This window comes from Lepeophtheirus salmonis, chromosome 2 (assembly GCF_016086655.4).
Source record: "Lepeophtheirus salmonis chromosome 2, UVic_Lsal_1.4, whole genome shotgun sequence".
NCBI lineage: Eukaryota > Metazoa > Arthropoda > Copepoda > Siphonostomatoida > Caligidae > Lepeophtheirus > Lepeophtheirus salmonis.
This window is the reverse complement of record NC_052132.2, coordinates 21,445,006-21,467,874: the sequence shown is the minus strand read 5'-3', so window position 1 is coordinate 21,467,874 and position 22,869 is coordinate 21,445,006. Positions and strand designations below refer to the sequence as shown.

Genomic DNA, 22,869 nt, shown 5'->3' with positions numbered 1-22,869 from the left:
ATGATAGGGTTTATAATGAGATTTCAACAGAAATGATTTGTTAGTTTTTGCCAATAAATAAAGCGAGACATTGTCGAAGCGAGTATCAACCAGATCTAATACGTCAGGGAGATGTAATGCACTCAACTATTGGAATATCTTCTTAGCATGGCACGGGAGTTAACGTTATAAGACATTATGCTTGGCATTTTTATTTATTTTTTTAAATATAAATATCACTAACACTCTAATATGAATATTGAATATACTAAGGTCTAACCAATCTATGGGGATTTTTTTTTAAGTCTCTTGGCCTTTCCTTTCATCGAGTTCGGGCTTGACTTCATTATGTCGAGACCATTTGGAGCATGTTCATCCATGAGAGAGGACTCTTAGTCCTATCGTTTCCGCTTTTAGCAGTCATTTAGATGCAACCTCTGAATTTCGTTTGGTGATGAAGAAAATTATTTTTTAATGTTACACACATATTTTTCTTAATTATCATACTTTCTTCCCTTGAAGTGTGATTGGACTCTTCAGAACCGAGCTCAAGGGGACTTTCCGTTTGTTGGAGGCCATTCGATCCTGTTTTTTGAGTCAACATTAGGTTATCGTTTTCGTTGTGGATCCTTACCGCTTTTTCAATTTTAGTGTTCCTTAAAAGTACCTTTGAATGTGTGAATAAATTCACAATAATTTTAGGGCTAGAGTTGGCAAAGAAGATTCTGTCTCTTGGTTTGACGTTTCCCTTAATTTTGATCCGATAAAGCGGATGCTTCAGGTTTCAGGAATGAATTTCTTTACATTTCACCTACTTTTTCTTTTATGTTGGGAGAGCCTCCATATACTTAAACGTTGCATATAATTTCGGTGTATCTTTTTATTGATATTCTTTCATTGCTAAATTTGGAGAGGGTGTGACCAAATTGGAAACATTGAAAACATAGTTTCCTTGCCCATTCAATTTCTAATTAAATTATTGAATTTCTAAAAGGTAGGAAGGTGGGTAGGTTTTTATAATCCCCATAGGCCTTAAACAGGAGATGACTTGCTCCTACTTCTCTTTTCTTGAAAGCTGAATGCTCTTGGAGACTTTTTTCCATTGATTTTAGAGCGAACTGAGACCGGATATCTAACCTTATGGGTAAATGGCTCAAGCAAATTGCGTATTTCCTCAGAGGAGGCCTTTTCAAATGCATCTTAGGGCTAAGATCCTGAAAGATTGGATTTGATATCTTTCTAAAATATTTTTCATTCCAAGTGTTTCAACTGAAAATCTTCCTTAGTTGAAGTTTGTTGGTATGTTAATGGCAACTTGATGTTTTTGAATTTAGAAATATTATATAATAATAGGATTAATACAACTGTTTTTCCGTGGGTATTTAAATACTCCTATCTTTTTAATGTAATCAAGATTGCGATAATCCTTGATTAGTACCGGATATGAAAATATAATTTCCTTTTTGATCAGCTTTTCCCCTCCCCTCTATATCAGTACCATAATCATAGATTATTTTCTGGGCTGGTTGGGGTAAGTATAGGTTAATCCCCATTAATCGACCAATAACACTAGTTAACAAAATTTGAACTTGTTTTAACTTTTGATTGAAATGGTTTGATCCTGATTGTTTCCATCCCGATCACAGCTTCACTCATTAACAGAAATACCCTACTTATTTTGTTGTTAGCGGTTGATTCACTCATTTCACTTGTTACGTCATTCCTATTTTATAATTTATTCTTTTTGATAAATGAACTAAGTAATAAGTTGTTTTATTTGTATGCTCCGTTTCCAAAAGGACAGGAATACAATTTCTTGTCGATACCTTGTTGTATGTGCATGTTAAGATTTAAATGTCTTTATTTAAACTAAGTAAAATGATCATTCTATTTTACCAAAAAGAAAAGGAAAAAGAAGATACATATAAAGATCAATCAATATTAACTAGATCAGTGGAACTTCAAAACTACTCCGCTTAGACGAGAGAGTGAGTAAAGAGATTATCTAGTTAGCAATACACAATAAATTTCATTATAAATCATTAATAAAGAAACAAATGGATCATCATGGATCTGGGGATCTTGTGCATTTTATAGTTGGAGACGCTGGAAGGATACTCAGAACTCCAAAAGCACGTCGAAGTCTATTTATCGTGACATTGTCAGTTCTTGATCCAAAGTCCAATCTATAGTAACGATCGTACCTCCCATTCACTCTAAACGGGCCCAAGAAATTTGGAGAAAGATACTCTTTTTTGGGTTTATTTTTAAGAAAAACAAATTTTGTTTTTTAATTGTTTGTTAATGGCCCCTTTATTAAAGTATCTCAGAGGAACGTGTGTTATTTTCTCCATTGTTTTAAAGAAAAACTTTCGACGACGAGGTTGCCAGAAAGAAAGGAATTAAGGAAACTAACGACCATGGATCTAAGCTACCTGTAATTAATTGAAATGGTGAATATTTAGAACCCGGGTTTATTGGTACTGAGTTCCTCAATCCCCAAATAATTGTATGTAGTGCATTGATCCAGTCTTCTTTTTTTCTAAGCCTATTCTTAAAAGATTTATGGAAACGTTTTATAAGTCCGTTGGACTCTGGATGGTACGAGGCTGTGTTCTTGCTTGCAATCCCAAGTGTCCTGCAAACACCCATCCATAATGAACTTGTGAACTGTGTTCCTTGGTTTCTAGAACTCCAAACCTCGAAATCCGTTCATTCAAAAATTACCGAATATTGTCTTGGAAGCTGTATTTAGAATAAGTATCACTTCTGGCACCTTGTGAAACGATCCATAATAGTTCGGGCATAGCGCTCAGTTTGAATTAGTGGGAATGGACCGATTATGTCTACGTGAATAAAAGAAAGTTTTTTAGACGGATACATGTGATACAATAAAGATAACGACGTGTAATAAGCATGAAAATGACCTTTATAACCTAAAATTTCTGGTTTTATGGTCTACATTTTGAATGGAAGATGTGATAATCACTTAATAATCCGTTATCAATAGACTTTAGACATGAAAGATTATTCATATTGGAAGAGACTCATGGTGGGACGAACAAGCATAACATCAGAATAGGAAAGAGCAGCGATTTCCTGTTCGTTGTGAGCTAGGATGTATCAGTAGAAGAGGTGGTTGGATGTGGTGAGACAAATCACTGAGAGGATTCGAGGAGGCACTCAAAGGTCGAATGAAAATTTATGAAAGGAATATCTTGGAATTTACATTCTTTTTAATTATTTATTATTATCTTATATATGTAAATAATTAATTATCAATTGCCTAATGTTAGTACGTATAATTTGGATCAAATCTAAAATTAAATGTGTCGTTCAATTACATGTATTAATTAATTATTTATAAAGGCATGTGACATTATATCATAATATTTAGAAAATAGTTTTTTAAATATTATCAAGATTTATGGGAATATTTTCTAAAAAGTATCGTAGGTATAGAATTAGGACAATTTAAAATACAATAACATTAAGAGAAATATAATGCGCCTGATATGCTGTAGGGACTAGAAACTTCCCCATCCATACGTACCATAATTAACAATATTAGATAATTACATGAAATGTCGAATAATTTTTTTTAGAGCCGTTTCATTAGTGTTTAAATATATATTTACATTTATTAACACAAATAAATTAATTAATGGAATTAGACATTGACAAAGGAATGAACATTAATATTAGTTATACACATTAATAAAGTGGGAGTCGTATTCTCATTCTGAATTGGAAGGAATGGATATATAAAGTTGTATTATTAATATTGTTTGATAAATATCACTGAAGTTTACTATTACATATTTTGAAATTTCGTTGCATCATATTAATATTATAGAATATACTCAAAAATTCGTTGAAGGAGTCAATAAGTCACTTGTTAAGGTTATCATATCTTGGCTTTAGATCCGTTGGAGGTATGAATTCCCAGTTTTAGACATGATAGATGAGAACGATGTTCTTCGTCTCTTCATTAATATTTTTTCTTATTTGAAGAGTAGGAAGCAGGCTGCAATGCGTAGTCACTCAGGGGACTTCAATCACCAGAGTTCGCTGTCGTGTTTGTCTATTTTTCTTTAATCATATATTTATTAATACTACTTATTTTGTCTCTGGTTCGAACGCATTAGTCATTACATAAGTGAGATTATTATTTACATTAAATAAAATAAGGCTAGTCTTCCCTCCGGCGAGCTTTATCCTAGTACAAACTTTTCCTATACAAATTTTCCGTATGCGAGTTCTCCTGACACCGATATATATATAGACTGGATATAATGAAGATTAAATAAATTAGATCCCAGATATATATCAAGGAATACTAAAACTACAGGAAAGGGAAGAAAAATATCGCGCTCACACTAGGAGGCTGGCTCTCTCTTTTTCTGTAACTACATAAATGAGAAATGACTAGTATGATTTATGAACATTGATCGATAAATTTGGGAACAAGGATCCTACCCCCGTCCTTTAACCCCCTACCAACTACCCCTGAATCCTTTACCCCCCATCATTATTATTGAGAAAGTTAGTAAATGATAGAGGGCCAAAGTAATAAATGAATGTTATGGTTGTATGGAGCGGTTGTTGAGCAATGAAACTTTCAATTTCGAATCGGAAAGTCATTATGAGTTCTATAAATCATCAAAATTTTAATACTAAAATATAAATATTTTTCAATTAAAATAGATACTTAGCCTGATTGTTTCCTCATAGGCATGACATATTGACAAAACATGAGTTTTAGTAGGTTATTTATACGATAAATTTAGGGATCGATTTTATTGAACGAGTATGTACATGATGTAATAATAAATGTCTGAGAAGGAATTTTCGTATAACTCCTTAAATACGGTGAAATAGGTTAATTATATTTAATTTTTAATATATGTTTTCACATTACAAAAGTCTGATAGAATCATCCCAAATCTTTTCAAGTAATATCAACATCATATTTGTAATGCAAAGTTACAAAATACTGACTTAGATGCATATCATTTTTGATGATAAATTATACTTGGTAAACTCATGAATTTTGTACAATTATAAGATTATAATATTTGTCGTAGTTGTTATTTTTTCTCAACATGACATGTATTTATTAAGCGATTTTAGGAAAAAATGGCAGGAAAAAAAAGTAAAGTATGAAGTGGAAAAAAATGGCAAGATTTTTTTAAGCTGATATAATAACTATCACCAATATAATATATATTAAGAAAAAAAAATATTAAACAAACACGACAGTGGTTCCAATTGAAGAAGTGCTAATCACTTAATTCTCCGTTATCAATTATAATATCATTAGACATGATGGATTATTCATATTAGACAAGACTCTGGGATTGACGGACAAATATTTGCATAATACCAGGCAAGAGCAGCGATTTCCACTTCGTTATGATCCGGGATGTTTAAGAAGAAGAGTTGGTTGGATGTGGTGAGACAAACCAGTGAGAAGATTTGGGTAGGTAGTCATAGGTCGAGTCGTTGGAGAGTGCGAGGAAAACTGTAAAGCTTAGTAAAGTTGGAGCAATCTGAAATTGCAATAGAACGATGGTCTTCGTCTCTTCATAAACCTTCTTTCTTGTCCAAAGAGAACGATACAGGCTGCACTAAGTAGTTGCCTAAAAGACTCGAATTCTCGAAGTTGTTTATCTAGTACTGTGAATTCATACTTCCTATGTACCAAGTCAGGTTATGAGAACCCTAACAAGTGACTTATAGGCTCTTTCAACGAATTTTTAAGTGTATTTTTCTAGTATTATATTATTACATTTGAATAGGTAACTACGTTTGTAATTAATGATAATGGTCCTCAGTGATATTGATGAAATAATATGAATATTACAACTCTATATATTCATTCATTTCAATTTAGAATGATAATCCGGATCCAACTTCAGTAACATGTAAAACAAATAATAATGAAAATTCCTTTGTCTATATCTAATTTAAATAATTATTTTATTTATTGAAAAAATGTAAATACATATATAATGACGACAGAAACGGGTCTAAAAAATGTATTTAACGCTCATGTAATGATTTAATTTCATTAATTTAGGTACGTATAGTTGGGACCAACTCTATGGGAATGTTTTAGGGTCTCAAAGTACAGTTGGATTATTATTTTGTCCCAATCTGCAACGTAAAGCACAAAAAAATTGTTCTAGGTGATCTTGGGACATCTTGTGAGTCAAAAGATATTGCTGGTAACCAAACTTTATATAAGTATTATAGATACCATAAATTGATGGCCACACAGAAACTAGTCTTTTTCCTAGATATGCATAAAAATGTCGAATTATCAATTTTTAAATTTTTAATGTAATAAAAGCTATCTTCAACCAATGACATCCAAAAATCTTCCATGGAGCATTTTAATGGTGCCTTAAAGCCTCTTCCTAAACAATTCCTACTATTGCACCAATCAAATAACCGATCCATAATTTTTATAAATTTCACTATGGCTTCAGATTATCTGAATTAAGGCAAGTTCAAATCTTTATTCAGAAACTCAATTGCATTTGATACTTATGAGCTTAGAGTTTGTGTGGAATAAAATACCTTCATTTTCATTAATTCAAAGTTTATGTACCCCTTGGTCAGTTTGTTGGCACATAAAAGCTCTTCTTCGTCCTGTAATTTTTCTAATTCCTGTATGAATTTCCATTCAATTTTATTTCCATTAGAATCATAAATGATCTTACAAGCAGAAGGACTATTTTTCACTAATTTTATTATATGAGTACAATCCAGAAGGACGTAAATTCTTTTATCTGGAGTTGCTGGATTAGGGAACCATGGCCGAAAATTATCTAATTGTAAACTTCCACTCAATATTGAAATCATGGAGAAGTGTGCCGATGGCCCATCCCATACCAAAGCTGCGACAATTATTCCAACAAAGTAATCAAGTTAGCCTTTTCCTCTCCAGATATACTATTTATGAGAAAATAGCCTATTGGTTGAAACTACCATTGATACTGGTTACCATGAAAACAAGGGCATTTTGAGCAACCGAATCTGTACTTTCTTCGAGGTCCATATTTCCATGATACCGTGTACCATGAAAACTCTATAGTACACTTTTGATTGTCATTTTATCCAACATAAGAGTGCAAATGATTTTTTTTCATCTTCTTGAGTCTTAGCTATAAGGCATTTGAAAGATTCCTCAGTGAATCCAGGGGCGCTATCAATGATTGAATACCAAATTTCTTAACGTGGTTGGAGATGGCAACGCAAAAATAAAGGTTTTCTGCACATATTCATAGGCTTTCATGCCATAAAATGCTAAAATTGAGGCAAATTTTCGTATTTTTTGAGAATAAGCTCATCTACTATGCTGATTGAGTAATTGATTTGTTTTATTGCGACGGAAAAGTAGATCTGGAATTGAATTTCCATGAAATTCTTGCGAAAGTTCCTCAGCTCCTTGCTTGACATACCTCTGCTCTCTGAAGTAATCAATTACTTCCTAAAATAATAATAAAATAAATAAATATTTTGTACTTCAAGTTTCCATTAGTATTAGTGAGATTATTTTTTACCTTTATGGAATTCACCTATTTCTTATATTGGTAAGTCTTGTCTTTAAGCTTTTTTTGCAAGTGCTCAACTCTTTCAGCATTTTCCAAGCATTTCCTTTTGAGTATCTTAACATCAGTTAAGGAATAACAATGATCGAGAACAACATTTTTTTGAAGATTTTGTTATAATTCTTGCTGCCTTATTTTCTCGTTTTGCATATCAGAGTTTCTTTTAGCAATTTTTTTTTTGCATTCGTCAGACCTAATGATTGATTCAATTAAAATTGCAATATCTAACATTTTAAGATGGATTATCGTCATTGGTATTAAATTTTAATTTCCAATCCCAATTACTGTGGAGGAAAATACCTTCTTTTTGGTGCAGAACATCGTGAACTCTTTTGCTAGATTTCTTTTTGCAAAATTTCTTGAATTCCATTGAAAATGGTTGGAATTGCATCATCCTTTGGGCGAGGTTGCTCAGTCCTGGGAGTTCTGTAACAATGAGCCTCAAAGTAACTTGAACTTATAATTGCAGTATTAGAGGGTTTAAAGTTGGCCCTCTCGGTGTTTCGGATCCACTCTCTAAATCAAATAATGACACAACATAAATTTCTTCATAGCTATGATGTGAGTTGAAGAATTAATCATGAATTTACCTTTTAAGGGACTCATCTTAGGGATTATGTGAAAACTTAGAATTCCACAACTTTTTATCCCCCGGTTTATATGAGCAGTTAAACGCGGAGCAACACACCATTTCGATTTTTTAGATGAAGCTATATAAGACTATATTAATATAATATAAATTATAATACTGTGTAAGTGAGTGTAACTATTAACTATAACTTATTATATTTAATTATAATGTAAACACGATGACGATGTAATGGTGGATATTTTATTATACTTAAATATATTTGTTGTTCTGAATTTCAGCTGTTTAACACACTACAAACGAAGACTGCCAATTCATCTGGACTGCCCCTTTAGTTCTTTATAAATATTCTTTGTTTATGCCTAACTAGATCATGGAGTACTAAAGCATTAAATGCTTTAGGGAGTACTAGACCTAAAGCATTAACTAGACCGAGAAGCCAACATCCTCATCACCTCTATATATATTATTATTTATATCTTTCGCCATGATGTTAATCAGAAAGCAGAAGTTCTGTTCACTATTTTCCTAAATATGTTCCGAGAAAAGAAATTGTTATGGCGTAATTAATTTCTGTGAATCATTAAGATTCATTCAATGATGATGTAATTAAGGGATACTATTTGTAATCAAATACAAACAGACAACATATTGCATAAATTAATGTTAGTAACTTTGACTGATATACATAATAATATATTGAATGAATAACTTGATATTCCAATTAACGATATCACTCTTTGTCATGAATATAATATGTTATTTCAAAACGAATTTTTCTTGTCTATAAAAGTAAATAACCTAATTTGAGCAATATAATTTTAATATCATCTAAATAAATTAGAACTATTATTGTTATTCAACCTGATGTCGTACATAGAAAGTACCAACTATGTGCATCATAGGACTCTCTAGTATCATTTCTTTCAATAGTCTTTGAAGAAACATCCGCACTTGACGTAAGAAACCATCCAATTGCTTGCATCCGTCGATAGATGGAGAGTAGTATGATACAAAAGATCTCCTTTGAAGAATTGTTTCCATAGGAAAATACATTACTAGTAAACTTCCAAAGATAAATGTCCCCTTCTTTTTTTCCATTATCTTCCTTTAGTGGCTTCAAGCAATCTTGCAAAATAGACACAACATCTTCATGCACTCCCACGAGCATTAGTTTGTTTCTTCCACAAAAATATAAGCAGGTCCATTTAATATTTAAATCAGGCGAAATTTGAAATCCAGATCCTCCTCCAAAAACGAAAATTGATTTATCGTCGGATCTTCTTGAAATATCTAAAGTGGCTATAGTTTGATATCCTAAATTTCGGATCTCTTTTAGTATGATTGAAGTAAGCATTCTTGAATTCGCGGCAGCATATGAATGAGCACTCCAAGGACAACCACTTATTTTAAATTCAAGAGCATCGTTGTAGATTCTTTCGCATGTTACTCCTCCACTCCAAAATTGATTGATTGTATTCTTAATTTGAGTTGTTACATTCTCAGGTCCGTCAATAAATCTTAACCTATTTTTTTTACTTAAGTATAATACGAATGCCAGGTTATTGTCAGGTACTAATGTCGGATCAAATCGAAAAAATAGGTTATCTGTTGTTCCTTTCATGTTAATGTTCGTGACGTATCTATACTGTGAAGATTTCATTATAGCAAAAATTTTGAGTAGTAGTCTTCTAATTTTTGTGGCCTTTTCACCTTTACCACCAGGTCCCCATGGGCTTCCATTCATCTTAATTTTAAAGCAATTGGATATTTTTTCTTCCACTTCTGAGTAAATGCCCCAACTATTGTCAACTTCTTCAATTATGTTTTTGACTGCATTTGATGGTAAGCTGAGGAGATAAAGTGAATCTATTCCACTAGGAGCGATGCATGCATATTTTCCTGATTGATCGACTTTTTTCACTTTCTTAAAGAAGATAGTGCTTGTATCGTTGATTAAACTTAGATCTGAAGAAATAAAAGGTACCATTTCTAGGCTTTGATAAAGTCGATCGAGTATTTTTAAAAATACAACTTTAAAGTATAGAGTAGATTTCCCTTGATGAGAAAATGGGTATCCCTTAATGTACATTTTGAATGTCGAAGATTGGTGTTTAAAGCGTTGACAACTGATGAGGCATTCAGAGTTTAAAATCTCTTGGAAAATACTCACCACGTCACGTCCAGCATTTATTATATTCATCTTGTCGGGAGGTCGAATTTTTATAGCAAAATCCATGACATTTGCGTACATTAATCTTGTGTCCGATGATTCCGATTGCCCCATTTTACTACATTAATATACAAAATATTGGAAGAAATATGTATACAAAATATGAAGACTGATTAATAAATAAAAATGTATGATTCACACAGCTCAAGGCATACGAGAAAATATTCTCTTCATAGTCAACAGAAGAATACATGAATCACAATGGAATAGATACTACGCTTTTTAAGCAAATAATTTAGGCTTTTCCAATTAACAAAGCATGAGATTTATTATTTAAAAAACAAAGATTTGTAATAGTTATAAAATAAAAATTATACCCACATCAATCTATAAGAACTTTTGGTTACATACACTCATATACTTCAATATTCATGTACGATGTACAAATTATTATGTTCTCTCAACTTCATAAAAATAAATGTATGACACATATTGTTATTACAAAAAAAAATGTTATCAAGGAAGAATGCTTTGTCATTTTTTATAAAACCTCAGTGACAAAAAGTAAGGGCATTTTCATGGCATACAAGTGTTCAAATATTAATACTACGCTGGGATTTTAAATCAAAAATATTATTAAACAGACTATTATCCCACGGACGTCTCATGAATATACAAAAGAAATCTTTTACTACAGGACATGAACGCTAAAAACGAGCGTATCTATTTTACAAGAACTATGTGCTATTGATTTTCTTATAATTAGTTAAAATTTATATCTATATTAATTAATATTAAATATATACCTATTCTATTTATTAATGATCGTCATTATACATTCACTGTTCATAGACCACAATTTTGTACAGATTGATTTTATTTTCATAAAATTCTTAGTTAGTATTTTTAAAATATGCTGATACTATTCGCTTAGAATCAAGGAAGCAGTATTATAATTATGTTTACAAAGATTCTGAGGGTGATTTTTAGGAGTAAGTTTTCGTGGACAAGGAATAATAAATAGAAAAGATCCATAGCAGAAAGTAGGCTCCAGGTATAATACTTGTAGTATCAGTTACATCGAAAGTCATTAATTAAATTAGTATAAATATGATTAATACTTAATAATTACACAGCTACACATGATTAATCTATTAGTATAATAGCATGTGTGAGTTAATTTCTCTAACAACTAATATCTTCATCTAGGACAAGTCTATATTTTTATTTTGGAGTTTAGGTATCCACCGTTATTGATAAAGCCTTCGTTTATTTTGTGATGATTTTTTATTGTTATATTGTCAATTGGCCATCTTCTTATCTCTGATAATGTAGTACTGCTTTTAAAAATATCTTTATGAATTTGTAGAAATAGTGAATCAGGCGCTGCCCATTATTGACATCAACGACAGTGATAAAGATGTAAAGGAGTCGTCTTTTACATATCAGAATATATACATATATATAGCAAGATCCATTATATAAGTCACAAAATGCCAAGAATGTTATAAACTACCACCATTTTTCTATTTATCCAATGATGTGTGCAAGTTGATAGAGCTCAATTATTTAGAAGAAATTTGATAAAATATCAACAATAGAGGTTGATTAGTTTCCTCTTCTAATATTATTTAATTGTCTTGTGTCTTCACTGTAAAACTTTGTATGAAATTATGAAGGAAGATGAAACAATGGCATTATTTTATTTCTTTCTGTTAGTCAAATGACTTATCTTCAAATATATATATTATATATATAAAGGACCTTTTCTTGTTTATACCGTGTGAATATGTCTCATAAAAGAACTCTAATAAAGATTAGTTGAAGTAAGGTAAGCAACTTGAGTAGACTTCTTCATTGGTGACTCCAACATTTGAACACAATAACAATCACTAGGTCAAAGGAACTTCCTTCATCGGTACATCTGGTACATCACCAAGGTACGCCTTCTTCAGTTGGATGAGACGTGGAAATCTGGTTCGGTAGAGTTGATCAAGGACGGCACTTCTGCCCAACAACGGATTCCGAGTGTCATTGATCTTCTAAAGGACGAATCTCTTTCCTCGAGTAAGGAAATGGCGTAGGTCCGCTGAATCCTCGATCCATCATTCGTACCTGACTTGATAGATTCTTTACATAGGTTTATGGTGATACGATCCGTCCCGTACTCCCACAGACCCATGAGTGGGCCCAGGCAAACATGAAGTCCAGCGATGGGTTAAATAAATCTGCTGCGGCTCGAATATCATCTTTTGATTCTCCTTACTCGAGCCTAGCTCAAATATTTGAAGCGTCTATCTAATCTCTGCTGAGAAGGAAAAAGAGATGTGAATTGGAAAGAAAAGAAGAAGGAAACTTCCATTTGCATTAAGCACAGGACTTACGGCGCTGAGGCAATGTCCCTTCTTTTCTCTCATCCCAAAAAATTTCGGAGCAAGAATCTAATTTGCACGATCGACACTAAAAAACAAAATAATGTTCCTTATCGATTCAGGAGATCAGGTCTCTATTTTACCCCAAAAATTTGACACTGAGGGGTTTTAAAAAGACTACCTAACATCCTCTGTCGCCTTCGGAGGACAAATAGTTTTTCTTTTGGGGATGTCGTCCCTGAATATCGGCTTTGACAGGAGGTACCACTGGATTTTTTTTAAGTAGTAGACTAGACTCCTCCAATTTCTGGAGTTGATTTTTTACGACGTCACAATTTAAGTATTGACGTCACGAGTGACTCCCTCTTCAAAAGACTGGCGTGCCTCTACCTCAAGAAGTAGGGATGTACAAAAATAGAGCCATGAGCATCTAGCACGTCGTTATCTTTAGTGTATCACGCAACCTTTCATCCGAAAAGAAACTGAAAAAAGGGCCAAAAACATCTTGTAGTTAGCCAAATAAGTCAATCACATCAACTGCTATATATCTGTACTCCTAGACTATCTGTCATATATTATTTCTTCACCATTTTAAAATATATTTTGTAATATTTAAATCTATATTGTATTTTATTCGTTAGATTGCTTCGTAATATTTTATTAAAAGCGTAGTAATTTGTATTACTATATGATACCCAAAATTTATTCCTATAAATAATAAGATGGCCAATATTACTAATAAGTAATACAGTATTTATGAAAAAGAATAAATCATGAATATCCATGAAAAAAAACAATACAACGTGTATTACTATAACTAAGTAATAACTAATAACTATTTAACTACTAGTTACATTGTGGACGCCATCTTAATTGTGTTTTGTAATTCCAATCATGCCCACTAAGTATTGTACTCCAGGGTGTAGAACGGGCTATGACAACGAGCCACAACAGTCTGGTGTTACGATCTATCTGGCCAAACTAAGAGAGAAACCCCCGACTTGATTCCGCCTGGCTGAGAGCCATTCCATGAGAAACAGATCTGAATAAGATAGATTAGGCACCATCCAAAAGTACAAAGCTGTTTTCCCTGCATTTCAACGACTCTGATTTTATCTGTGAGTCTAAAAGAAGTCAGACCCTTGGCAAGGCTCTAAAGAAGAGGTAAGACAGCTGCTCACTTTTGATGCGTATGCTAATAACTGTCCTTTTATAGGTACCTCAAAGCAGATGTAGTACCATCCCTATGGCCAAACTGTCCCAACTACCTCTCAACTTCCAAAGCGTCATGAAGGCCAACTCAAGCTGCGACCACGTCACGTAGGGCTCATCAGTTCAATGAACTACAACAGTATGCTGTGTTTCACGAATCATCAATTTGAGCACTTAAGAAAACTCCAAAGAAAACAAAAGACCGGACTTTAATGACAGCCGAATTTTTAGAGTTTGTCAGAACTATGTGGAATATCCTAAACGTCAAGACACCTACAGTTGGCTACGAAAAGAGGGATGAGCTTCGGGAACCAATCTCTGAGAAGAACAAACGTGGTCTCTGTTTCTTGAGAGATTTTGTCGACTTTCTCATCGAGTGGCAAAACAGTAAAGCACCTGGCCTCACAAACTTCCTAGCAACAAAGCAGACGTGCCTTGCCGCGGCAGATCTGGCAGATTATCTTCTAGATAAAGACTTCTCCTATGTACTCCTCTGTATGTTCCAGTCTGATCCCATCAAAAGAAGGTTCGGCTGGTACAGACAACTAAGTGGAGGTATCTACTACATCAGCGTGAGATAGATCCTGGAAGCAGAGAAAAGGATTCGTATTCTGAGTCTTGTCAAATTCTCAGGTAAATAAGATATTTGTTAATAGTAAGCTTCTTTATTTAGGTATTATTTATTTTTACAATATAATATCATTACAATATTTTACTTTTTTAAATTTTCAGGTATGACTACTTCAGAAATTAAAGCTCTGCTGAACGAGGACCTGGTGAAAGCTAAGCTCATTTGGACTAACTGACAACCAGATGACCTCCAGGAACTAGCTCCCAAGGGAGAGATTAATACTTTGTTGCTGGGTGTATTGGTTTTTCTTTGAAGAAGACGATCAGCTGTACATCATGCCAAGAGTTAGTGGTCATCAGAGACACACCTCCGGACTCAATAACCTTCGATAGCCCAACCAATCAGCATGTAGACCTGAAAGAGTTCATCGACATAATGAGCAGAGGAGGGTTTTCGACTCCATCCGACCTTTTCTACCTCTCGGGGGGGATGTCTTTATGCTTACTCCATGTTTCTTACATCACAGCTATTCCTGAAGAAAAAGACAGTTTACTTGGCACCTCAAATCCTAGAGCTTCATTTGTTGCCACATTCATTGACAGGATGCAGGACAGTTTAAACTCTGAAATTATCATCGTTGTGGGAGTAAAGTGCGAGGAAGGACACTCCTAGTTAGCTTTTCTTCAAAGAATTTCATTCGCTTTGTTTAATGTCATGGGTAAAAATTTAAGTGCTAAACTGAATGATGACATCCGATTTTTAACAAAAAAGAAAATGGCAGCTAAGAATTCAGAAACTAATTGAAAAAAAAGTTAAATTTCAAACAAAATCATCTGACTTGTAGACTTGGACCAAATTTGTACTTTTTGATAGTGCCTTTTCTTTTTATATGTTTTTAATGTTTATTTTGATTAAAGTACTAATAAATACCACTTCTATGAGAAATATATAGCCTCATTTATATTATTTTGATAATTTTCCCTAGTAAAATACTTTTAAAAACTCTTTATTTTGTAGCAAAACACTTAAAGAGACATTCCATATGTGATATGAGTGATATATGATATAGAATAACCAAAGGCCCATATTGGAAATGCGTGAGCGCAGTGTCCGGTCCTGCTTACAGGAGTCCTTGGATTAGGTAAACTTTAGGATTTTATATATCAAGTAGCAAAATTTTAAAAAAATCGATCGACTGGCATAGACATTAATCATTATTAATAATACTCTATCAATGAGTTCTAAGACTATAATAGCGTAAGAACCCATTGGCTATATTAATATTTTCCTTTTTTTTCTCGCACATACAATTGTAGTGGAAGATTTTTCTTCTTGTTCCCTCTTATTTTTCAAAAGTTCTAAACGATGTGAGTTGTATTATTAATTATTATCATTATTGAAGTGAAGCTAAGCAATGCCTTACGCTTGTGTTAACCCTGGTTGCAATGGGGATCAGCGGAGAAAGGAAATGCCACCCAAGTCACTACCCACCAGATCCAATCTGAAGGCGCAAATGGATTGCTGCTATCAAGAAATTACGAGACCATTAGGGTTATAGTGAACATTAAAAAAAAGTTGCAGCTATGTCTTCGCCTCATTTTCGACCTCATGACGTATGAATCCAAAGATTCAAATTCGAGACGGAAGAAAAAGGAAAGGGTTAAGAAGCCTCGCTATCTCTCAGTCCTTAAGAAAATAATTTTACTCTTTCCTCATTTGAGAAGGAAAAATTCATCTACCTAGTGGGTTTAAAGTTCTTGAAATCAAGTCCGAAACCATTGATATTCTTTTATTCAATGAGAGGGATAATGGACTCCCGTTGGTGGAACGAAGGATCACTATTAAGGACGATTATACCTTCAGAGATTTCATTAAAGGCTTCATAGTACCTCTTCATAAAGTCACCACACATTGTCAACAAAAAAAGAATACTTACAGAGACTCTGCAGATCCCTAATATCATAGATATAGTCTATCCTTGGTGAACATTTACTTTTAGTCAAGTAATTTATACATTAATTTTGTCTAATTATGGACTTTACTTATTGTAATGGCTCTGTATCTCCTAGGTAACACACCAGAGCAATTGTCAGGATCTAATGTCTAGGAATCAGAGGTCAATTGTTCTTCGGGCCGGAACGGGAGTTGAATCGCTCGTTGAGGAGGTAGCGGAGAATAAAAGGCAGGACAATAGTAAAACTTCAAACCAAGGCAAAGGATTGAGGGAAGACTGGCAAATGGTCTTAAGAAACAAGCAAAAAAAATCCCAAGATTAAAAAAATACTGATGGCATGCATAAAAGATTATTGACAAGTCCTGCAAGCAAAGAAAAGGGAGAAAAATAATAAATAGGTATAGAAACATCAAAAGATTTTCCAGCCTGTTAATTGAAATTTAATATGACGAATACAAATAAGAATATTATGACTTTATGAGTAACAATGCTCTGTAAAAACACAAAACCTCAATCATATCAAGAGATTATAACCTATTAAATAAAAAATCCAATTTTAGAATTTTCTCTCAAAATGTACGATACATTAAAACTTATCAAAGATTATATTGACTACCTTCGATCTGGAAGGGAAGACATTTTTTGTATTCAAGTCCATAAAATTGATGAAGAAAATCATAATTGTAGAGAAGACTGTACAAAATGTGACCCTAAAGAATTCATTAATTATCAGAACTGCCTGGATAACAAAAGAGGGACGTGGACGTTGATCTGAAAATTGCCTGGAATCCAAACGAAAACGTTACTTTTATGGGTCGTATGACATGATTGAAATTAAACTACAAGATTGGAAAGTTATTGTAGTTAACACTTATGGACCAAATGAAGATAGAGGGGAATTCTATGAAGAAATTTATAAAGAATTAGCACAACTAGACTATGACAATCTAGTGTTGGCTGGTGTTCTAAATCTGTTCTTTGACAAAAGAACTATATTCCTATATTGAACAGATTAAACAGATGCTTGAATATAAAAGACTTTCTTTCAAAGAATACTTGAAACGCCTTAGAGAGTTGAATGAGGACGCATACCGTGTTGAAAAATATATGTCTGTCTTTGAGAAAAACAGAAACCAACAAGCTCAGAATATTCCTGGGAGAATCAATTTACTAGAAGCAAAGGAAATCTACACATATATTTTATCTGGACTACGAAAGAAACTGGTAAAAGAACAAAACCATATTTTTTTCAGAATCGGGCTTTAATTTGTACATCAGAAAACATTTGAAAGAAGACGAGTCACCGGGCTTTAGTGGAATAACTTCTGCTTTTTTTAAACATTTCTGCAACCAAACAGCGAAGATAGCAGCTCTAATAGCTGAGGAAAATAGGAGATATGTCTTTTATTCTGAAACGAGGAATTATTACCTTAATACCAAAATCCGTCAGTTAAGCAGCCGATCCAAGAAGTTTCTGTCTGATAACCCTGTTGGAGGTCTTGTACAAAATAATATCAGGTACCATTACGCAAAAGATGATACCATACTTATCAAAAATAATTCCTGAAGAGCAAGTGGGTTTTATGCCTAAGCGACACATTTACGATATTACGCTGACCACAGATAGAATTATTAAAAATGCTTAGTCGAAGGGGGGATATAATACTATAATAGCAGTTGATTTCTGCAAGGCTTTTGATACAATAAGTCACAGGCTGGGGTTAAGACAAAAATGCAAAAAACTTTATACATATATATCATAATAAAGAGGCTTTATTTCAAATGTGGCCTCCTTTCTCTACATAGATGGCGTCTTCTCAAAAGCAATAAGTTCCAAGAGGGGTGCCCGCCAGGAAGATCCCCTATCCCCATACCTTTTTAATTTGGCATTTGTACACCTCATGGACAAAGTAACCATCAAATGTTTGGAATCAATTTCGGAGGGAAGAAAGTCTCATGTCGATTTTACGCAGATGACAACTATATTTTTTTAGAAGGCGCTTCGGAAGAGGAACTGAAGAATAAAGCAAGGCTTATGCCTGAGACTTTACCTTGATATTCGTTCCAATAAGACTAATTTAAATATCATGACTGGATGTGAGGTCGTCGACCATATAAAACAGTTGGCGATAACATTCTCAAGTCTAGGAACAGACGCGAAATATTTAATGGAAAAGATGAGAAAGATTGAATGCAACTTAAAAATAATCAAAGCTCCTAATATGAACTTCTCCAAGAGGGTATGCTGGTGGAACTTTTATGTGAACTCCAAGTTCATATACTACCTAACTGGGGACTGGAAAGTTATCCTCAGTATTGAGAAAAGTTTCCGAAGTATAAGAAAATTATTATTTCCTACAGAAAATATTGAAAAATTGGAATTTCATAAAAGTATGGGCAGTTTTGGGATCAATTCTCCGGAGAGAATAATCGCTAAGATCTTTTCTAAAAAGCTTCTACGAATTTTACAAGAGGATGGGCCTTGGATGACCAATTCCAAAAACAAACATGATTTTAGACTAATTTTATTTAGTTCTGATAACATTTTTTTATCATCGGAATTGGAAGACGAGGACATTCTGTACTTTGGAAGAAACCTTTATATGGACCAAAAAGCGCAGGAAGACCTTTGTGAGGGTGGAGGAGATTTTGGCGAAGAGGAGAAGAAGAAAGAGCGTGGGAGCCGGAGAGAGGGCAGCAATTGAAAGGAAGGCGATACTGGAAGGAATCATCAAATGTGAGGATCTTGTGGTCGAATTAAAGGAATAAACTCCTAGCCTATAAAATTGTGAAAATGCTAAATAAGCTGAATATCGATATTTAAAAAAAATCGACATCTTTTAATATATTCTTACCAAGAGCTATAACTATAGCAAAGGGTGATAGATTTTTAAAGTTTGAAAGATTTTACCATAATAAGACTGTCTCATGTCCGTTATTTAGATTGAACTGCACAGGACTGGAGGAGAAAGAAGGAAAGGAAAAAATCTTAAATATTTTTCAATCTTTAAAAAGTGTTAAAGACAAAGTAGGTAGAAACCTACAAGCTCATATAAACTGCAAGACATTTTTATGCAATAATTTTATTGGAAAAACCAAGGAGGAAAGGCTTTGCTCTTTTAAATGGGGTGAAATCGACACGCAAATTCATATTTATACGTCGTGTAAAATGACAAAAGACTTAAGGCATCTTGCACCTAAGATCCTTGCGAAATTAAAATTAAGGGAAAGGGCATGGACTTTACTTTGCGGACCTATAGAAGGAGGCGGCCATTGCAAGAAATTTATTAGTTTTAATTAAAAAGTCAATAATGATTAATAATATGGATGGATGCACGAGGCCTTTGGAGCCGCTGAAATGTCTCCTGGCTTTTTACCTCATATCAATTGGATATTTTAATGAAAGAAAATGGTTCCTACTTGACAACCCAATTTTTCAATGCTTCTTTAAAAAAACCAATAATTTGGTTCAATGAACTACAGAAGCACAGAATCATCTCAACGCGGAAGTGTGAACTCATCTTTTATTGTTAAAAGCTTTTCTTTTGTTATATTTAAATATTTTTTTTATAAAAATGGATAAAACATTGGGATGAATAATAATAAAAAAATTGTTCTTCGGGCCGTTGAGGACTCTATTCTTCTGAGCGGAGATACACCTGCCACTCTAACCTTCTTCTGTCTTAAAATAATTATCTCTTATCTCACTGAATGAATCAACCCTTTTGTGGAGGACATGGGGAATCCTGCCTCTATGTCTACGAATGGCAATCTGCTATTGATTGTTTTTAAATCACCTCGCTTGAATTAGGAGTGATGAGTTTGAGAACATAAACATATTGTACTTTAGATTGAATTGTCAATATCTTAAAAGTATACATTAAAACTCATCGATATGAAGAAGTATGGAATCTTCTATTCACATACAAATAATTTTTATGATATTTTGTTTCTATATACTACATTTTTAATGAATCTAATGCATTTTTTTATTATAACGATATTATTTAAATATTATGGGACAATTTTTTAACTTTCTATTAATTTCCTTGTTTTACATTACATTGGCATTAATATTTTCAGCCTTGATTCTAATAAAGTTTCTTAAACTTGCATATTTTGTTATTACCTCATGGGCCAAATCTGGAGCCGAACTTTGTAAAATAAGACAACGAATCATAGGAACCTGGACCTTTTTGTTTGGACCAAACACTTGATCAAAGGAACAAAAATAGTTTTAACTAGGTTTCAATTCCATTTCATCAAATGACAAAACTCCAAGACGGCTTAATCGATTATCCATTTCAGAAATATCTTAAAAGGAAAAAACGATATATCAATTAGTTATAAATTATAATTATATTTTTATTTACTTTCCATTTGTTTGCGCAAAATATCCAAGTTTGTGTTGGATCCCAGGGCCACATTTAAATTTTGAAATCCATCTTCTCAACGTCGATAAAGCTGGCAAGGGAAGGGGAAATTTATTTTGAAGATATTTGTAGGCATTCCCCCAAGTCATAGATCTCAAAATCAGAGACCTCTGAATATACTCTTAAGTCCAGCTTTTTGGCCTTGGATTCACATTCTCGTTCATAAGTACATTTACTTGACTTGAAGAAAACTGTTGAAGTAATTGATTGCTCAAGGTTGCATATTTACTTCTCTTATGGATTATTTTAGAGTGGCTAATTCATTGGGGACTTTTTTTTTTAAGCATAATAATTTTCAAAAGGAATATTTTCTTCTCTTTCCTCCAGTTAAGAAACTCTTCTCTATCTATATCTAAGAAACTCTTCTCTATCTATATCTGCATGGACCGACACATCTTTGTTTAACTTTACTTCAGTTTCTCCAATGGCACTCATAGAGATATCAAAAGAAGCGTTGAAGCATTGCACTTCCATAGCATCAAAGGAATCTTGGAGATTGTTCATCATCAAGAGTGCAATTTTCTTGTTCAACAGTATTGATGAGTGCATTAAACATTTTCTTAGGGCTTCTTGTCGAGAGCCTAGAAATACATATAATTAATCACAATAAAAAGCTTACATTATTTACAATTATATTCTAATTATTACCTTTCTTTGCGCATCCCTATGGATTTCTTTACATACGTAGTTCTTGCAGGGTTCTCAGGAACCAAATAAAGGGTAGGAATAGTTTTGATTTTTAATTTTTTGTAAATTTTGTTGCTGGAAGTTCTTCCATAGTTGGACATGAGTTCAGCCTTTAGATTTCGCTAAAAAAACAATCCTTCTCAAATGTCTGGAACAAATTCTGGCAGTTTGATGATTATATGTGTCTTACCTATGACAAACTTGAATCAATTTCTCGCAGATATCTTCGATTTTCGGAAATCTATGATAAGAAAATCCTTCATCAGAATTCACGTTAGGAGAAAAACAAATTGCCACAGCACAAGGAAAGGTATTTTTTGTGAGAGTATTCATTGGTCGATGATTTATTAATGATTCATTCAATGCTAATTTCTTTCAATATATTTTCAATGTAAAGGGTGATTCAAAACGAGCGGTTTTTTCCAGTAGGGATTTTTGGATAGGGACGCACGAGCTGTCAAATTGTTTTACAATTCATCATGGAAAGATATACGCCACAACAACGTGTACAAATTGTTCAATTGTACTATAAAAATCAGCGTTCTGTGAAAGAAGTTTTTCGCAAATTACGCCCAACTTATGGTCCACATAATCGACCTTCAGAATCCACAATTCGTAGAATAATCGAAAAATTTGAAGGGGTAGCAACTTGCTGGGATGTCCCGTCGTCTGGTAGGCCACGTACAGCGTAGAAAATATTGCGGCCGTAGCCGAGAGTGTAGCCAACACGTTACTGTCAACGGCGAACGTTATCGCGCCATGGTAACAGATTTTTTGGTACCTCAAACTGAAACACATTGTCACCCCGATATTTGGTTCCAACAAGACGGTGCCACTTGCCACACAGCGCGCGTAACAATGGACTTATTGGGACATCATTTTGGTGAGCAATTAATTTCCCGTTTTGGCCACCAAGACCGTGTGATATCACATTGGACTTTTTTCTTTGTTGCTACGTAAAAACAAAGTCTATGTGGATAAACCAGCGATAATTGAAGTATTGGAAGCAAATATTGAGCGAATTATTCGTGAGATTCCGGTCGCAATGCTCGAACGCATCATCGAAAATTGGCGCAAAGAATGGACCATTTATAGGCCAGTTGCAGCCAACAGATGAAGGGGATTATTTTCTATAAATAATTGTAAAGGATTGTTTTTTCGGTTCATAATAAAGTTTTGACCATAATATAATATTTTATGTGTTTTATTTCTACAATCCAAAAACCGCTCGTTTTGAATCACCCTTTGTTATTATTCATACATATTCCATTCTCATAGAC

At 33.4% G+C, this 22,869-nt stretch overlaps 1 protein-coding gene and 6 long non-coding RNA genes across 10 annotated transcripts; 2 read left to right on the top strand and 5 right to left on the bottom strand.

The window, feature by feature from the left end:
• Nucleotides 1-1,942: 1,942 nt before the first annotated feature.
• On the top strand, nt 1,943-3,322 carry LOC121132418 (uncharacterized). 2 transcript variants are annotated; one of them, XR_005869328.2, is made up of 2 exons: nt 1,943-2,432; nt 2,527-3,322. It is a non-coding gene; the product is annotated as an uncharacterized lncRNA (long non-coding RNA). The 2 variants fall into 2 exon arrangements; XR_005869329.2 differs by having other exon boundaries at nt 1,979-2,432; nt 2,510-3,322.
• A 2,622-nt stretch (nt 3,323-5,944) lies between these two features.
• Nucleotides 5,945-8,487, bottom strand: LOC121132415 (uncharacterized). 3 transcript variants are annotated; one of them, XR_011778975.1, is made up of 5 exons: nt 8,373-8,487; nt 8,189-8,308; nt 7,899-8,114; nt 7,551-7,791; nt 5,945-7,477 (listed from the first exon to the last, which is right to left on the bottom strand). It is a non-coding gene; the product is annotated as an uncharacterized lncRNA (long non-coding RNA). The 3 variants fall into 3 exon arrangements; XR_011778976.1 differs by having other exon boundaries at nt 8,189-8,318; nt 8,373-8,459; XR_011778974.1 differs by lacking the exons at nt 8,189-8,308; nt 8,373-8,487 and having other exon boundaries at nt 7,899-8,144.
• A 439-nt stretch (nt 8,488-8,926) lies between these two features.
• Nucleotides 8,927-10,844, bottom strand: LOC139904714 (uncharacterized). Its single transcript, XM_071886687.1, has 2 exons — nt 10,742-10,844; nt 8,927-10,478 (listed from the first exon to the last, which is right to left on the bottom strand). Exon 2 carries the CDS (start codon nt 10,472-10,474, stop codon nt 9,047-9,049), a length of 1,428 nt encoding a protein of 475 aa, XP_071742788.1. The 5' UTR covers nt 10,475-10,478; nt 10,742-10,844; the 3' UTR covers nt 8,927-9,046.
• Nucleotides 10,845-12,447: 1,603 nt separating this feature from the next.
• Nucleotides 12,448-13,014, bottom strand: LOC121132417 (uncharacterized). Its single transcript, XR_005869327.2, has 3 exons — nt 12,876-13,014; nt 12,745-12,820; nt 12,448-12,668 (listed from the first exon to the last, which is right to left on the bottom strand). It is a non-coding gene; the product is annotated as an uncharacterized lncRNA (long non-coding RNA).
• Nucleotides 13,015-15,730: 2,716 nt separating this feature from the next.
• Nucleotides 15,731-20,582, top strand: LOC139904779 (uncharacterized). The gene is made up of 2 exons (XR_011778971.1): nt 15,731-16,518; nt 16,585-20,582. It is a non-coding gene; the product is annotated as an uncharacterized lncRNA (long non-coding RNA).
• On the bottom strand, nt 20,042-21,250 carry LOC139904780 (uncharacterized). Its single transcript, XR_011778972.1, has 2 exons — nt 20,843-21,250; nt 20,042-20,783 (listed from the first exon to the last, which is right to left on the bottom strand). It is a non-coding gene; the product is annotated as an uncharacterized lncRNA (long non-coding RNA).
• Nucleotides 21,251-21,261: 11 nt separating this feature from the next.
• Nucleotides 21,262-22,830, bottom strand: LOC121132169 (uncharacterized). Its single transcript, XR_005869250.2, has 3 exons — nt 21,780-22,830; nt 21,551-21,711; nt 21,262-21,483 (listed from the first exon to the last, which is right to left on the bottom strand). It is a non-coding gene; the product is annotated as an uncharacterized lncRNA (long non-coding RNA).
• Nucleotides 22,831-22,869: the final 39 nt, after the last annotated feature.

What these genes read in the sequence shown, in the direction of transcription:
- LOC139904714 (XM_071886687.1), bottom strand. Translation starts at nt 10,474, where the DNA reads ATGGGGCAATCGGAATCATCGGACACAAGATTAATGTACGCAAATGTC.